We start from the raw sequence: 17,509 nt of genomic DNA, 5'->3' as shown, positions 1-17,509 counted from the left end.
ATGCGATGCGGAATGGTCAGGGCCGTGGATATCGTATATCCGGAGGATATATCTGATGGAACAGCTATAGCGGTTTCCGCCCCCGCACTGACCACAACACTCTTGATGATCGCAAATAGAATCACAGTGCGCAAATTACAGTGCGCAATGTATATTGTTCCATTGTAGAGCCGGTGGGAAGAAGGAGAGAATATAACAAAGTGATCAACTTACTTGGTATGGGCGATAAACGTCGGCTGAGCGGGATGAGGCTGTCAGCGGGAATCTTAAGAAACCAAAAGATAAGGGGAAGGAAGAGAGAAAAGGGAGGAAGCGGGGGAAGAAGGAAGAATCAGGCGTCAAGGTTCAACAATTGGGGGGGAAAGACACGGTGATTGGGTGATGGTATGGAATGACCGGGGACCTGAGAATGTACCAGGGCATATGAGAGTAACAAACAAGTAATACAAAGATACGAAAAAGAAAGGTGTAATAAACAAGAACACAAAAACCTACCCATGATTGAAGGCCGCGCGTGGCTGTAAGAGGCTGAAATGTGGTACAAAGGAGAAAGACGAGGAGGAGAGAGAAGATGAGATGGGGGGAGACCAATGTTATCTCCTTGGAGTTCGTTGGAGAGAAAGAACAGAAATGTCTGTTTGATACTTGACCATCGTCGGGAATCTCTCACCGCGGTCTCACCGCCCGTATGCTTTATAGGCAGATAATTATACTGTTGGTGTATGATCTATAATTTTTTTTTTATATTTAGTAAGAAATTACATAGACTACTTTTAGTTCAAAAACATTAGAAAAATACTAACTGCGATGCAACACATATAGCTTATTTGTCTAACTATACCTAGGTATAAAGCTCATACTAAACGCATACTCTAGATACGGGGCCTATCTGCTTATCGCACATCTCAACCTGCACAACTGTGTCCGATATCTGCACTCATGACTGGCTGCATAAGCAGCTGCATTGTATTTCAGTTACTCAATTTCAAATAAAACGGCCTGTAACCCGGCAACCTACATTGTATTCAGACGGGTCACAATTGTTCATTTGCAACTACAGTAATCCACAAAGAACGACCACAAAAAACGAAAGAAATGGGTGCTATATTCAGCACTGGGAATCAATTCAACACAAATCCAGATGGGCCATACCCTGCCAGAAAACGAACGCCTATGCAGCATGTGCTGTAGAAAAGAACCGGATGACAGTTCCAACGAGAGGACCAAAACGCCTTGAAGGGACGAGGACGAGTTGTGGAGGCAAGGAGGGGTACATATACAGACGGAACAAGAAAGAGAAAAGAAAATGGTCAACAGATGGAATAGGACAAGAGAAAAAAAAATGTAGAGATATAGGGAGAGAGATGTGGGATACAAGCGAGGGTGGTGAGGTTTATGCCGCCACATTGGTAGGGGGATAACGGCCAGGGATCTTCATGGCCAAGCCAGCGATGCTGTCATTTTTGGGCCGCAGGTCCGATGAGATTGTCCCTGATCCAGCTTGTGGGATATTACCATTTTCGAGGCCAGGAGTCAAGATCTTGGGGAGCTCGTTGGTATCATCGAGCGAGGTAGCATTGGTGTTATTTGTATATTCCGTCGCATTGGTATTAGTAGGGGCGGTGGACACGCTTTCTCGACGAGCCACCTGAGGAGGGGCCGAGTGATCGCGGCGATCGACGAAACCAACGCCAGAGATAGCGGCAAGTGATGCCTGATCGCCATCGGATCGGACCTCGCGGTCATCTGGCGTGTCTTCTAGCTGCTGGGCCTGCTTTTGCCTGGCGACGATGGCAGCTGGACCGATCCAATCCCCATAGTAGCTATCGTGCTGCATTACCTTGGGACGAGAAGATTTTCTCACCGTCCCAGAATCGTAAGCTTGGTGAGAATCGGGGTCTTCCTCATTGGCTGCGTGGTGCGAGTTGTCGTAGGGGCTGGAGCCATCGGGGAAAGATCCGGCAGCGGCTAGCATGTCTCCTCTACCGGCGGAGCTGTCCTCGCTAGATGGGGAGAGGGGTGCTTGGAGGTGGCGGTCGATTTGGACATCGCTGGGAAAAGCACCCCCGGCCTGGCGAGAAGATGTGGGTCGATCTTGTGATATGACCACTGAGCCCGCGGAGTAAGGGGTGCGATCGGCTTCATCGTCTTCCATCACTTCATTGCTTATCGACCTGCCACTCACGCTTCGGACGTGTTTGCGGACGAAGGCGTTTCGCGCTTCGCCGGTCTTGCTAATCAAACCTTCGATATCCTCGTACCATGACATCATGGTCTCGTGGGATTCAGCACGGAAGACCCACGAGTGGCCTCGGTGCATTGCGCCGGTCTGTCGTCCCTTCAGCAGGAATTTGTGTGAGCTAGAGTCTTCCTGTGAGTGAGAGCCGAGCTTCTGCTCTGGCAGGTAAAGGGACATGACTGGCGTCTGCCATGCGACACGATCGGCCGACTTGAATTCGTGGAGATGTGTCGGCGACAAGACATACCTAGGGTTGTTTAGATGGTGGTTCTTATATAAGAGGGAAAGTACTCACCAGCCAGGAGTATAACTCTTGAGATACTTGCTCTTGCGCTCCAGCATGCCAGCCCTGACTTCGGCAGCAGCCGGATGATCCTTACCAGGGTAAGTGATGTTCTCCACATTCCGAAGAGGAATCCGGGGATCAACGAGCTCTTCGGTATCGGCGACGAACGCATTCCACTCATGATCCTGGGGCATGGAGATGGGTCCTGCCTGGAGTTTCTCTACTGTGTCAAGGGCCTCGTTGGCCTCGCGCCGGAGGATGCTAGCATAAGCATTGTACGCTTTTTGGATCTCGCTCACGACGATCCCCTCGAGTTCTCGACCAGAGTTCTCTAGGTTCAAGAATGCCTATGGAAGCGATATTAGTCGTAACAACTAATTTATAATAGAAAGGTAGAACAAACCCGATGCAAGTAGTTTTCTTCTTCGATTTGCTTCTCGACCTGCTTCTCGACATTCAGGCGCATGATGAATGGATCTCCCTTGCCCGATGTCGCGGAGGGGTCGGTATCAACAAGCCCAAGAGCCTCTTGTAAGTTGCGCACAGACTTGCGCGTGCCGTCGATTTCCTTCTCGACGGTGTTCTTGAAATCACCCGAAAGACTCTTGATCTCCTTGGTTTTCTTCTGAAGATCGCTCCGGAGACCAGTCAATTGACTAATCACCTCCACCTCCACCTCGATGGCCTTGTTGGCCTCTGTATAACCCTGTCGGTGGAAGTCTCGGAGTATCTCCGTCGCATCGCCCAAACCGCCAGACTCGAGGAACCCCGGCGGAAGCACCTGGTTGTTGACGACATTGGAAGCCGACAGGAATAGTTTCGCTCTGGTTTCGTAGGATTTCTGTACTTCCTTGAAGAAAAGAATTAGATCCTTGAGGACCTTGCGCCAGGCTAGATATATCAATGCTAGTTAGCAAAAGTCCCATATCTTGCACACGGATATATAAGAGAAAAAGAAAAAACCTACCTCCGAACCGGTTTGCCAACATCTCGGTCGGGTTCCCGGTGGTAGGGATGGGAATGGAGAAAGCACTGTTGACATCGTCGGAGCCCTCCATGTGGTATTTTTCGCGGTCACCCAAGCTGAGACTCCTCACACTGCCCGCACGCAGACTCCTGCGACTTCCATTTCGGCGCAAGCTCCCCTTTTTGCTCAAGGAGGCCTTCTTCCGCAAGGTGCCCGAACGAGTGGGGGTCTGGGAGCGCACATGGGACATGGTAGAGGCCGAGCGCTGCACTCCAACAGGGCCGTCGTATAGGACGGAGCTGCGGCGACTGGCAGTGTCGAAGTCCTCTTTGAATCGGGGGTTGTGGATCTGCGGGTCCAGAGCGCCTGAGCCGTAGTGGTATGAAGTGCTACCGGCGAAAGAGCTCGGTCGGGAAAGAGTAGAGCGCGGACCATATCCGCGACTCAAAGCGCCCGGGTCGTTGGGGTGCGGGATCATGTATGCATCCTGTGAGGGCGTCTGTGGCCGCGCGGCCATGGCCATGACTGCGGGAACGTGGTTTTACGGTTTAATGCAGGCTTCGAAGGTTTAAGGCGAAATCGCACAGTGATCAAATCAAAGTGTCGGGGAAAAAAAGAAGAAAGGGTTGAGATAGGTGAGAAGACGAGATCGAAGAAGTGCTAAGAAAAATCAAGGATAGCTCCAAGTGAAGTCCGGTTACCTGGCGAACGGGGGGAATTGCGGGGAGTAGAGAAGAACGATCAGCTCATTTGGCCCCACAAGTCAAACTATCAAGTGAGAGAGAAGAAGAAAAAAAAGGAGTTGACTATGATCCTCAAGAGAGAACTTGGGGCCTCGATATATGGAATTAAAGGAACAACTTAAACGATGACGTCTACGAGGGGTCGCGTCGAGTTCCAAGAAGAGTAAGAAACTGGTTGGTAACTGGCACCGGGACACTCGGGGGAAAATTCATGGAAACTTAATCGATCTGGATTTTATATACACGTTGTATTGTAGTATTTTCTTTGAAGAATCATCTATTTCTCTCATTTCTCTCATTTCTCTCATAATTGACGTATTGCATCGGAATATCCCTCCGTGAGGTTTTTTTTTTTTTAAGTTGGTGTACAATTGGTAGTTACTTCGTACTCCGTACGTTGTACGTTGTAACGCCAATCTGGCTGCCTGTTAAGAGAGTGGCTTAGTTCCCCTGAACAGACCATTAGGAGCTCATCAGAGTCCGGACTATTGAGTTGAGTAATATTGCAATGGATTCATGTGTCAATTGAATCCACTCTCTGTGGCTTGTGGAAAGGGGACATCATATAATAATTTATTGGTATTATTTCATACCTAGGTAAAAAAATCCCCCCTGATCTAAAGTGATGAACAGTGCATGACGTCGGGATCTGGGGGAGAATAGATCGAACACACTTGGAAACTTTCGCCCCTTACGCCTTATAGGTTCCGGCTCATTCGGAATACCTTCATTTCTGGTACATACATATGTACGTTGTATGCAGTTTTTTCGTACCTTGGTAGTTTATATACATATGTACATCTGTTGGAGTTTATACTTTCCCCCTCTTTTCTACTCATGATCTGGTTATCGCGAGTATTGACCGGACCAATAGTGGAAGAAGTATGCACTGGATTGGACTCAATCTGACGAACGTAGTACATTTGAACCTGCATACCATGGTTGTCCATTCTAATCTCGGTAAAATCGAACTCACAAATGCCTTCAAATGTTGGCACATGCGTAACTTGACGTATACAACACGTAGGGCCCAAAACACCTCATTTCATGACTCAAATATAGCGGGATCTTATACCGGAAGGGTTAATTGCTTATTCAAGCATCTAAAGTGCCTACCTACATAACTACCTACATACGTACATATGTAGGTCATATCTCGACTCCCTCTCGTTTGATATACACGCTTTGTTATTGGCTCACTGGGCTCGGGGGATGTCCCTCATTTTGGAATACTGATATCACCATTCAACTGTATACATCAAATTCGACGGTCGCTGAGGTCCCTGACGAACAACAACTCCTACTTCCTGGATCTTCACTTCTAGCTATCTGTAAATACTACATACAAATACATATGCACACAACCCTGGACATGAACTCATTGAAACCTATAATGTGCCCAGACTGAATGTGTATTGTTTTAATTTCCTGAAGACTAAAGAAAACCTAATCGAATTGAACGTGTCCGGCATACGATAGGTAGCGTGATATGGGGGATAATTTACACAAAGCAACGGGAAAGATAACGGGAAAAGAACGCAGGCTTATGATGCAGGAACTGGGGATGTGGGAACCTCAATGCCGTAAGCGTCCTTGATACGCTCCCGGCGTCGCTCCTCGTAGCCAGGGCCGTAAATACCTAGTGAGATTAGTATTGGTAAGAACGCGAGCTACACAAAACACATACCACGTCCTTCGCCCAATTCGGCAACCGTCTGCTCTCCAGGGGTTTGGAATGCCTTGCGCAAGGCTGTGCGGCGGTCGAACTCATCGACAGATGTGTCCTTCTGGTAACCGAAGAGAGAACCACCGGTGTACTCGAAGGCGGTCATGGCGGTGGACAGCGCAATGCCGTATCCGAGCAGAGCGGGGAATGTGCGGACTGTGGGAACGACGATTGTTAGCTTCACAACACACGGCTAAAAGATTCAATTGAACTTGAAACTTACCACGCAGTCCAAGAATAGCGCCGGAGAAGAAGCCACCAAGGGCGACGTTGTAGTGGTCCTCCTTCTCGCGCAAGTTGGCTGAAGCGGTCTTGACGAACTCATAAGTACCACCCATGGCCGCTATACGATGTCAAATCAGCAATTGGGGGGAAGAACTAATTCTTATGCATGGAAATTCATACCGAAGATACCAATGGTACCTCCGCCACGTCGGAAGATTCCCAGAGGTCCGACATTCTGTCTGGTGAGGGTGTTTTGCACAGCCGATGCGAAGAGACCGACTCCACCAGTGAGCATAGTCGCCTTCATGGCTGCCGAGATGGCATCCTTAGGGTGGTAGCTGTGATCTTCCTCGTGGTGCGCCATGATGTGTGATAGCAGGGATGGATCTGCTTGCGGGTCAATAGGATGTGGTTGGCGATAGGATTTTGGGGTTAGGTTTTGCCGAATCCGACCGCCAATCTATACCGCCCACCATTGTCCGGAGCTCTAGACGATTGTGTTTAGGCTTCTGACGCTCAAAGCTTTGCTTAATTTAATGCTTCCATCGATTAATATCCAACATATCATTTGCTGTTTGCTTGTGTATAAGACTTTGATCCTAATATCAATCATACCCAGCAAGAGAGCGTTCCAACCTTACCACTGCTAGTGCAGTAGGCTCCCCGCTGTCTCTCCGCATAAAACTACGCGCTTCCATCACTCGACTACACTGTCATCTCCTGCAGTGGATGCATTTCATGCGTTTGTCAAATTATTGGAAGTAAAAGGCCATCGAGCCAATCGAAAACTATCCAGAGCAACAAGACGAAATATCAAAATCGTGTGAGGCCTTCAGGCCCGATCAACAACATCATGGCGCCTGTACAGTTGGCTGGTTAGTCCCACCATAGCCCGATTCAATCAACATTGTATGTTGTTGAAGCAGATACTTACAATATCATGATCTAGGCAAGACTGCGCCTCGCCTCGTCGAAGATATCCAGCTGTACGACCCAGCACATGATCCAAACACAGGTCGTAATCTGCTGTCAGAGACACCTCCAGTGTATCCACCAGGCTACGATGGCCCGCTTGAATTCATCTCACCAAAGGCATGCAAACATCAATATGTTTTGAAACAAGACCAAACCTTCCTTGCACAGACAGAGCATCGCAGAAGAACGTCATCAAAGGTGTCAGCAATGTGCTCCGTCTGCCGCTGCCATCTTCAAGTGGTGGTTAACTACACCCGAAACATGCATATGTTCAATCAAACCCTTAAAGGGGACCATACCCATCACCTGGTCTACAAATCAGGGCGGCAAAAGAACGGCCTTTCATTGCCTGAAGAAACCAACCGGGGGCAGATTGCAGAGACATTTCACTACCAATGTTCCTATTCTTCGTGCGGAGCCATGGTTTCCTTGCGAATCCTTTCACCGGTGTTGAGCCGTGACTTTATTAATTTGATGACGGACAGGGAATTGTTGCGGGTACGAGCTGATCAGGCCATTGCAGCTTACCCGGATACTATGGAAGGTATGGGAGCCCCAGAGCCGATAAATGTGCTGGATATCCTGCGTCTTTATATCACAAATGCTCTTCGAAATCACCAGCGTAGTAAGCCAATTTCTCCTGGGAACAAGAGATTCATGCATTCTTTTGGCGCAGAGGGTGCTGCCTGCAAGGACTTGCTAGAATTTTTGGAATTCGTTTACGATGAGGTCCGTGTTCATTTATGAGAGATATCACTAGGTAGTTTGGCTCGCTGACGAATTTAGGATACTGGTGTGTGGCACCCGCCTAAGACGAAACCTCACGCCGAGAAGCCCTACCAGGACCTGCTCTGTGGTTTCCTCGACGATGTTATTCTGGAACTGCTTGCTTTGATACAACAACGCCCGAAATCAGAGAAGATAGGCTCGAGTTTTCCCAACCTTCCCCCCTCCGCCGTCCCCGACATTCTTTATGCTCTAGAAGCCAACGACTGTTCGTACATGATACTTCTTGACCTTCCGGGCTTTTATTGACTTAATCTCCAGACCCTAAATCCATCCGCGCCAGCGAATTCAAAATGGCTGACTCTCCGTATGTGTGAACCATCTTGGTTCTAGCTGATCTCATTCTAACTGATACCCTCTTTAGGTATTACGAAGACCTGGGAGTAGTGGAGGATATGTCTACAGCGGCAATCATTGAAGCATACAAACAGCAAATCTCGGAGGACGCCAGCTGGATGGCTCCTCGCTACTTGACTTGTCTCAAGCAAATCGCCATTCTGCGCGGTGGGACCGACCGTGATACCATTGAAAAGGTTGTTCAAGCTGCTTATGCAGAGGGAAAGTACGCAGATGAGGATGTGGCCTATGCGTACTCATTCTTCGGCTTCAATAATGCCTTCGATTCGAGTATCACAGATGAAGAGGTCCTCGAACGATTCTACAACTCCCTCAACTCTTCCAAGGACGAGACCCAGGCGCGTCAAGAATTGTGGCGTATTGGCGACTCGAGAGACAGCATGCGCCTCAAAGCTGCTGCTGATGATTGTATGTTGTTCCAATCTGCGTCTTCTTGCTATTTCCACAAAACTCATTTTGATCATAGATGTTTCAAACGTTGAACAGGCGTACATCTATCTGGGTATCAAACCTGACACACCGGATGATTTCGTTCTGTCCATGTACACCCTCAAGGTATGTTCCTCCGACCATGGAATTCAACACGAGCTTACACTCTATAGACCTCTGAGAATCCAGCGGCCAAAGAATCCGCGTATCGCGCCGTGCGATTCATTGCCGAGTTCCGCAACTCTGTTCCACTAAACCACTTCCTGCACACTGGCGAGACACCGGCCAGTGAAATGGACATTGGTGATGCCTATCGCCTGCTCCAAATCCCCGATCGAACTGCTGATGAGGGTGCAATCATGGCTGCATACACCATTTGTGTCGATGAAAACCCGACTGATATCGACAAGTACAATCAAGCATTGGTAATCATTGCCAACAACACCGAGAGCGCCCAGTTGAAGATCATGGCGGGGATCAACACCGAGCCCGAGCGCAACATGCAAGATTGGCCGGTTGGACTGCAGAACATTGGCAACACCTGTTACCTCAACAGCCTGCTGCAATTCTATTTTTCAGTTCGCCCCTTCCGCGAAATGGTGTTGGACTTTGAAAGATTCCAGATGGATCTTGATGATGAGCGGAGTCTAAACAAGAAGCAAGTTGGTTCGCGCAAAGTGACGAAGAAGGAGGTTGAACGGTCCATTCGATGTAAGTTTTGTTCCCCGAGATCATTGTGGCCGCGCATACTGAGTTTCATTACAGTCTTAAAAGAGCTTCGAACCCTGTATCGCAGTATGATCACCTCGTCCCAGATCTCGGTAACTCCTGGACAGGAACTTGCTCGGTTGACTTTGATCAGCCCAAGCAACGAGGCCGCGATTCGCCGTCGGTCTACAATCACTGGTACAAGATCGCAGATACTTGGTGAAATCCACGGCGCTCCCGTTCTGGGACCTCTTGGACCCCCACCGCCGCTTCTAGGAGGCCGTATGGACCAGTCTTCTGCCTCTAGCCCCGCTGATCCCGCGCCTACCGCCCCGGCTTCCAGTGTTGCTGACAGCGAGGCTACTTTGGTCTCGGATAACTCCATGAATGACGCACCAGGACTTTTTGTCGAAGACAAAGAGAATAACCCCCCGTTGTCAGATGATCTGGCGTCGGACCAAGCAGAGATAGGCTCAGATCGAGCAGAGATCGGATCCGATGTCGATATGGCCCTCGACACAGATGACATTGCTTCCGAACTACCCGAGTTATCTAATCTACCACCGCCTGTCCCTCCTCGCCCTGCCCAAGAAGTCGATCATGAGAAGCAGCTCAGAGAGGAAGTAGAGTACGGCGCTCAACAGGACGTCACCGAGGTCATTAACAATGTGCTATTCCAGAGTCAATGCGCCATCAAGGGTCGCGAAATTGGTGAGGATGGCGAACAAATCGACCAGATCAAAGAGTGAGTTGAGATTTCCTCGTTATTATCCCTGTGTTGACCCTTCATTAGCTTGTTCTATGGACAAACTCGGTCTTATATCTCTACCGAGAAGGGCACCCGGTCAAAGGATGAACGTTGGTGTGATATCAAGGTCGATGTTGCGCATGGTTCTCGTGACATTTACGACGCAATTGATGGAGCCTTCGACGTTCAAAAGATCAGCGTTGAAAACTCAGTGGCCGAGCAATTCGGCTCGATCCGCCGGCTCCCCCCTGTTCTTCAGATTCAGGTGCAGCGTGTGCAGTTTGACCCCGTGAAGAAAACTTCTTTCAAGTCGACCAATCATCTCGAATTGCTCGAAACCATCTACATGGATCGCTACATGGATACCACCAATCCAGAAGTGGTAAACCGGCGTAACCAGTCTTGGGGATGGAAGGCATCTCTGAAGGCGCTCGAGGCCCGACGAGAAGAGCTTCTCAGGACAAAGGTATGCGACGAACTAATCTGTTCCAGATTATATAACTGATCTCGACTGTAGAAGGATGATGGGCTTAACAAGCCAACCCTGCTGCGTGAAGCCAAACGCGTGCTTATGAGTCTCGAAGCCCTCGAAAAGGAGACTGAACTCGATGACGTTTACAAGGGCCTTGAATTTGACCCGAAACTATCGGAAGATCTGGAACGTTATGCCCAAAAGGCAGAGTCCGATCTGCAGGGTATGAGCCTGGACAAGCAAATTGGTTTGAATAAGCGTGCTGACCCTCTTATAGCCATTGATCAACAAATCAAGGACACTCAGACCATGATCGCTAGCCAATTCGCTGAATTCCACAATCTTCCATACCGACTGTACGCTGTCTTCGTGCACCACGGATCTGTCTCGTTTGGACATTATTACATTTACATTTTCGACTTCGACAAGAACATTTGGCGCAAATACAATGATGAATATGTCACTGAAGTCCAAAACGTGGACGAAATTTTCCAAAACAACTCTACGAATAACCCCCCGACCCCCTATTTCCTCGTTTATGTCAACAGCGACATGAAGGAGCGCCTGGTGAATCCTGTTTGCCGCGAATTGAACCAAGTGATGACCGACGTCCCCACTCAGGCATCCCCCACGGGGGATGTGAGCATGGACCCTCCCTCTTACGAAGCGTCCACTTCCAATGGCACCTCAGGTACGGGCTCAGCTCTCGAAACAGCCATAGATGGCCCCGTTCTTTAGTTGCTAACGAAGAACAACTCTAATAGATCATAATATGTCCATCGACCCGGTCAACCCTCTGAAGCGCAAGAGCGTTGACGCCGAAGGCAATCCGACTAGCTCGGACTAAGTTATGCGCATGATTGCATGAATCTCCATCTTTTCCATCCTTTTGATTTGCGTGGATTTTATTGCATTGCAAGCGATGAGAAACGTTCCGGTACATACTTTTGAAGATACCAGGAGTACTTGTAGATTTATGAAGATAGCAATTGAACTCCATTGAATTGAAACAGTACACAGAAGCTAACAATTTAATTTACGTGCCTTTAAAATCAACTCCAGACTGTTTATAGAACCAACAAACCCTAGAACTCCTCGGATAATTGATTCTGATCATGCCGAGTTATACGTCGTCAGATACACTCCGAGTGTATTGCGAACATCAGCATGTATTTAGTCTTTTTAACCACTAATCTACTACAGCTATTGCTTTCTAAGGTGGTCTATCATTTCTGTGAAGGATATATATCCTTTGTCAGCAATTTTTTGTGCGTTTTATTTTGTGTATATCGTTTGCCATTTTTTAGGCCCGTATATATAGACATGCCAGACTATATGTAGATCAGCATCTTATTTCATTTCTCCATATCTGACTACGATTGCAAGGTCTATTACGCTGAGACTAAGCAATTGAAAGATGATGCTAAATGATCAAAAGGAGCAGGCTAAGAACTGCATTTTTTGAGGCTATTTTTTCTATGCAAAGCAGAATGAGGGAGGATCCCATTTTTCGAAAGAGCTTGATGTTCGATTTTGTAAGGTACCTTATTTCGAAGAACGTTGTTCTGATTTTTGTGATTCGATGCCTAGATCAGAGACAAAGGGTGCATATCCATCATGTTGTCTTGAAAAGTTAAACCAGTGGGGAACTAAGGTCCAGTGGAGGTAGCAGCGGAGCCTCTAGCTCTGTAAGTTGGAGATAGGGGTTCTCTTTCAGCTCTAGGTTCTTTTCGCGATGCTTCTGCTTCTGCTTTGGTTTTGGTTTTGGACGGCCTTTCAGCATTTGATTAGTAGTATTATTTGCGCTCCACCCAGCGGTGCTTTTCGCATGTATTCGTGTGGTTTCTAACTGTCCTGGATTGTGAATGTGTCCTTGTAGTAGGGGCACTGAAAAGTGGGCTCAGGCCTGGCATTCCCGTAGCACATTGGTCATGTTAAGATGGCTAAGAGATAAGCGAGAGAAGTTGTAGGCATTTATAGATAATCAGCAGAGTAAATAAGTCTTATTTAACTATATAGCTTCAGAGCTGAATCGCGGTGCGGGAGGGGCCCTAGAAGAATAGAACTTAGACCGATACTACTTTGATACCGATTGATTAACACTGAGCGAACTTTCGGAAGAACAAAAGAAGATCTTTTAGCCTCCTATGAACCAAGGTACGTGCGCAGAAACAAGAATGAATGCAGAAATGATAGGCCACCCTCCCTATTGAGGACATCACGATCTCGAGTTGATATTTGGAAAACGTCTGGGCGCCCACGTGACCGTTATGTAAGATCGTCGGCTGCGGATGCGGCAATTTGGAAGTACATCCGTCGGATATCGGATAAGATTTGTACATATAAGTTCATACTTATATGTAGGGTTTTAGAGGTAATGAGTAGGGGAAAAAAAGGAGAAAAAAGACGTAGATGATGATGAATGTGTAGGAATATTTTATAGTCAATTGTCCAGTTAACGAGCTAACAAAATTTGAGATAGGAGCACCTGGGCAAATATGCCGGGGAAACACTCAACCGTCTGGGGTTGACGGTTAATCTCGGGACTGTTTCCGCATTCATTGCCGTTCGGGTGTACTGATTGCCGTCACGACCCCAGGGTTCGGATCTTTATATAGCAGATCTGCTGTGCACTTTTTTGGTTGGATTCCTTCTGGATTGTTTCAACTTGTATCCAATTCTCTCAATTGGACATCATGCCTTCCCAAGTAGCAACATGTTTGCGCTTCGCGCGCCAGTACTCGGCCAATCCCGTCCAGGTAAATGCTCTGCCGGTATATTATTTACGAGCCTGCGGAGACTGACTATACTCGCCTTCTAGCACCAGCGCTTCATGGCCCGCGCATTCTCCAGCAGTGTCCGCCGCAGTGAGATCAACAAGGTGTACCCCTCCGCCGAGGTCGCGGTCAAGGACATGAAGTCCAACTCCACCCTCTTGGCCGGTGGATTCGGTCTGTCTGGTGTGCCTGACACTCTGATCAACGCCGTTCTGGCAAACCCCTCTATCACCGGCCTCACCGTGGCCAGCAACAACGCCGGTGTGGACGGAGCCGGTCTTGGTTTGCTCCTCAAGTCCAAGCAGATCAAGAAGATGATCGCTTCCTACGTCGGCGAGAACAAGACTTTCGAGCGCATGTACCTGACTGGTGAGATCGAGCTCGAGCTCACTCCCCAGGGTACTCTCGCTGAGCGCTGCCGCTCCGGCGGTGCCGGTATCCCTGCCTTCTACACACCCGCTGCCTTTGGTACTGTGGTGCAGACTGGTGCTGTCCCCTTGCGCCACAACGCCGACGGCACCGTCGCCAAGTTTAGCGAGGCTCGCGATGTTAAGGTCTTTGACGGCAAGAGCTATGTCATGGAGGAGTCCATCAAGGGTGACTACGCCTTCGTCAAGGCCTGGAAGGCCGACAAGCTCGGTAACTGCCAGTTCCGCTACGCCGCCGCCAACTTTAACGGCGCCATGGGCCGCAACGCCAAGATGACCATTGTCGAGGCCGAGCACATCGTCGAGCCTGGCGAGATTGAACCCGCTGCCATCCACCTGCCCGGTATCTACGTCAAGCGCGTCATCCAGAGCACCACCCCCAAGGGCATTGAGAAGTTCACCTTTGCCAAGGAGGAGGGTGCCGACACCTCTGCCCTCGGCAAGGGTGACACTGCCAACAAGCGCGAGCGCATCGTTCGCCGTGCCGCCAAGGAGTTCAAGAACGGCATGTACGCCAATCTCGGCATTGGTATGCCCATGCTTGCTCCCAACTTCGTCGACCCCTCCGTCGAGGTGACTCTGCAGTCCGAGAACGGCATTCTCGGCCTCGGTCCTTACCCCAAGCAGGGTGAGGAAGATGCCGACCTCATCAATGCCGGAAAGGAGACCGTCACTCTCAAGCCCGGTGCCAGCTGCTTCGGCAGCGACGAGTCCTTCGGCATGATCCGCTCTGGCCGTATTGACCTCACCATTCTTGGTGCCATGCAGGTTAGCGCCAAGGGTGACTTGGCCAACTGTACGTTCCCTTAACCTCAATCTTGAATATCTCACTACTAACATACCTTAGGGATGCTCCCTGGTAAGATAAAGGGCTTCGGTGGTGCCATGGATCTGGTCTCCAACCCTGCCGCCACCAAGGTCGTCGTGACCATGGAACACACCGACAAGAAGGGCAACCCCAAGATCGTCAAGAACTGCGAGTTCCCCCTGACCGGCCCTGCCTGCGTCAGCCGCATCATCACTGACCTCTGCGTCTTCGACGTTGACTTCTCCCACGGTCTGACCCTCATTGAGATCGCCGACGGTGTTACTGTCGAGGAGGTCAAGGCTAAGACCGAGGCTCCCTTCAAGGTCGCCGATGACCTGAAGCCTATGCTGTAAATGATGTAATTTTGCACGCATCCTGTACGTTTCTGTTAAAGCGTTTTGTATATAGCAATTGGTCGTTTTGCAGGAGTTAGATTGTTTAAAATTCATTCCCATGAACATATCAAGGATATGTATGAATAACATTGCTTTCTGGATATATTTCGAGTAGGAATACAAAAAAAAAGAAACGAAAAGGTATTGGTACATATGCAAAATCAAACCCCATAATGCTCACTCAACCCAATGAGAACAATTACTATCCAAGTCAAAATATACAGCGAGAAAAGAGAATCAAGTCAACCGGATGATACCAGCCATCCTCTTCTTTAACCGCCCAAACCAATCGCGGTTCGGCGCCTCTGCAAACTCGCGTACGACATTGTCGTAGTGGTCTGGGCTACTCGCTGGCCGGCGCAGCTTCTCCGGCATTGGGTATTTGGATGAGAAACGATTGTTCAGCAGCGACTCGAGGGCCTTGGTGGAGGACTCGGAGATCGCCGGGCTTGATTTATCGGTGGGTTGGAGACGGGATTGGATGTAGGTTTGAACGGAGACTGAAGCTGGGCGGACGGCATCGGAGGGCCAGTTGTTTAGAAGGTGGGTGAGGCGACTCTGAAGGGATCGCGGATTGATGGTCTGAATGGCTTGTTAGGAAATTGTTTGAATTGACGATGTTGCGATGGACATGGAGGTAAATTTCAAGATTTCGAGTATAGGGAGGGAATTACTCACAGGTTTAGACATGGTGGTGAAGTATCAAGTAATTGCGAATTGAAAAAGATCTAGGAAATACTCAAGAGGCAAAAACGGACCGGGAACAGTCTATTTCGGCCTGGCGCATCAGGCATCATAAGCCACATCCATTCCTGTTGCCTTCTAAACCCCGACATCTTCCACATCCCCCTTTGCTCTCGTTATCTTTTCTGCATTCCAACCTAAGTTGTGTCTTGTCTTTTTCCCTTCCTGTGTCTCTTCACGGTCGCTTCCCGCTCAGCTCGCCATGAGCTCGCAGCGCTATTCACGGGTACGTATCCCCTCCGCTGATCTCATCTATCGAACATACCCGGATGTGACTCCTCGACAATATACTGACCTTTGTCCACTCAGGTGAACGCCCATGATCAAGAAGAAGGACCGCATTCCTATCCGCTGAACCCGCGATCCGATCTCAACTCCTCTCCGCCACTCTCTTTCCGCTCTAGATCCCGTTCATCATCGCCGTCTTCGAGACGGTTATTACAGAACGACCCGCTACATAACAATGAAGATCAAACACTGGCCGATGCCTTCGGCGATGAGGACGAGTCCGACGATGATAACGAGCCAGATGACAGGCAACGTTTGATGCGAGCCGATCCCGACTTCCGGGCTCCTGCGGATAACGCCCAGAGTGCGAGTTCATCCTCGTCGGTATTGAGAGACTCCCAGGACCAGACCAGATCGGGAATTCCAAGGCGGCCGACGATGCTGCCCACTTTCACGGCGCCAACTTCCGGGGGCAGTCGGCAGATTGCGCCATCTAATGATGGAGTATTTGCCAATCTTAATGCCAAGCCTGAACGGAATGAGAAGAACGAAGATCTTCCTCCTGTAAGTTGGTATATTCGATCTGCATGGCTAAATTGCTAATTTATGTAGTCATACGAAGAGGCCGCAGCCGATGCCACACCCCCGTATTGGGAGACCACCATTGTGGCACCCGGTATCTCATCCGATGAAGTCTATGTCGACGGATTACCAGTCGGATCTGTATTCTCATTTGTTTGGAACGCTATGATCTCCATGTCATTCCAGCTGGTCGGCTTCTTGCTGACCTATCTCCTTCACACAACGCACGCCGCAAAGAACGGCAGCCGAGCGGGTCTCGGCCTTACTCTTGTTCAATATGGTTTCTACATGAAAGGCGGCGGTGATTCAGGCTCGGATGGAGGATCAGATCAATATGTTCCCCCGCCAGACCCCAACAGTCACAGCTTTGATCCGAACTCTGTTGGCGAGGGCGGCGGCGATGGTGGAAACGGTGCTATCTCCGGCATTACCACGAGCGAATGGATCTCATATATCCTCATGATTGTCGGATGGTTCATTTTGATTCGCGCGGTCAGCGATTTTCTACGAGCACGACGCCATGAACAGCTTGTGCTGCAGAGTCCGGATCGCGGTCTCGGTGTGCCAATCATTGCGGAAGGCGAACGGTCCGAGACTGTTGTTTAATATTGCTATACACGGGGCATTCACTTGGTTTTCTTTTTCTCTCTCGGAATATGGACATGGATAGGAACTGTCCGGCGTTGCAGCATGGAGCTCTTTTGTATTGACACCCCCATTGGAGTATTGACTCCAGTTTGCATTCCTTGAACCTTTTCTTTTCTCTTCTTTTGTTCTACAGACTCTACTTTTTACTTTTTTTGGTCGTGTAGCTATTTTGAAGATACCAACATTTTTCATACCCAACATTGGCAGTAGTAGATCCCAACTATAATCGAGGGCAAGT

The 17,509-nt window shown here is 49.1% G+C and overlaps 6 protein-coding genes across 6 annotated transcripts; 3 read left to right on the top strand and 3 right to left on the bottom strand.

Moving 5' to 3' along the window:
* Positions 1-1,393: 1,393 nt before the first annotated feature.
* Positions 1,394-4,015, bottom strand: N7529_003820 (SLM1 family PH domain-containing protein; the record flags this gene model as incomplete). The annotated part of the gene is made up of 4 exons (XM_057239347.1): positions 1,394-2,486; positions 2,535-2,872; positions 2,929-3,416; positions 3,493-4,015. 4 exons carry the CDS (start codon positions 4,013-4,015, stop codon positions 1,394-1,396), a joined length of 2,442 nt encoding a protein of 813 aa, XP_057098642.1.
* A 1,764-nt stretch (positions 4,016-5,779) lies between these two features.
* On the bottom strand, positions 5,780-6,550 carry N7529_003819 (Tim17/Tim22/Tim23/Pmp24 family protein; the record flags this gene model as incomplete). Its single annotated transcript, XM_057239346.1, has 4 exons — positions 5,780-5,874; positions 5,923-6,117; positions 6,185-6,304; positions 6,367-6,550. 4 exons carry the CDS (start codon positions 6,548-6,550, stop codon positions 5,780-5,782), a joined length of 594 nt encoding a protein of 197 aa, XP_057098641.1.
* A 489-nt stretch (positions 6,551-7,039) lies between these two features.
* N7529_003818 (ubiquitin-specific protease UBP2) lies at positions 7,040-11,508 on the top strand (the record flags this gene model as incomplete). The annotated part of the gene is made up of 11 exons (XM_057239345.1): positions 7,040-7,061; positions 7,136-7,890; positions 7,948-8,155; positions 8,209-8,254; positions 8,312-8,712; positions 8,771-8,859; positions 8,907-9,444; positions 9,499-10,186; positions 10,235-10,655; positions 10,707-11,352; positions 11,426-11,508. 11 exons carry the CDS (start codon positions 7,040-7,042, stop codon positions 11,506-11,508), a joined length of 3,897 nt encoding a protein of 1,298 aa, XP_057098640.1.
* Positions 11,509-13,357: 1,849 nt separating this feature from the next.
* N7529_003817 (3-oxoacid CoA-transferase) lies at positions 13,358-15,027 on the top strand (the record flags this gene model as incomplete). Its single annotated transcript, XM_057239344.1, has 3 exons — positions 13,358-13,420; positions 13,483-14,662; positions 14,714-15,027. The coding sequence occupies 3 exons, from the start codon at positions 13,358-13,360 to the stop codon at positions 15,025-15,027; spliced, it is 1,557 nt and encodes a 518-aa protein (XP_057098639.1).
* Positions 15,028-15,306: 279 nt separating this feature from the next.
* On the bottom strand, positions 15,307-15,759 carry N7529_003816 (ubiquinol-cytochrome c reductase complex assembly factor 2; the record flags this gene model as incomplete). Its single annotated transcript, XM_057239343.1, has 2 exons — positions 15,307-15,651; positions 15,748-15,759. The coding sequence occupies 2 exons, from the start codon at positions 15,757-15,759 to the stop codon at positions 15,307-15,309; spliced, it is 357 nt and encodes a 118-aa protein (XP_057098638.1).
* A 256-nt stretch (positions 15,760-16,015) lies between these two features.
* N7529_003815 (metal homeostatis BSD2 family protein) lies at positions 16,016-17,229 on the top strand (the record flags this gene model as incomplete). Its single annotated transcript, XM_057239342.1, has 3 exons — positions 16,016-16,039; positions 16,123-16,605; positions 16,654-17,229. 3 exons carry the CDS (start codon positions 16,016-16,018, stop codon positions 17,227-17,229), a joined length of 1,083 nt encoding a protein of 360 aa, XP_057098637.1.
* Positions 17,230-17,509: the final 280 nt, after the last annotated feature.

The sequence above is a fragment of the Penicillium soppii genome (assembly GCF_028829465.1).
Source record: "Penicillium soppii strain IBT 18220 chromosome Unknown utg000004l, whole genome shotgun sequence".
In the NCBI taxonomy this organism is placed as follows: Eukaryota; Fungi; Ascomycota; class Eurotiomycetes; order Eurotiales; family Aspergillaceae; genus Penicillium; species Penicillium soppii.
Note: the sequence above shows the minus strand (reverse complement) of the source record. Positions and strands in the feature narration are given on the sequence as shown.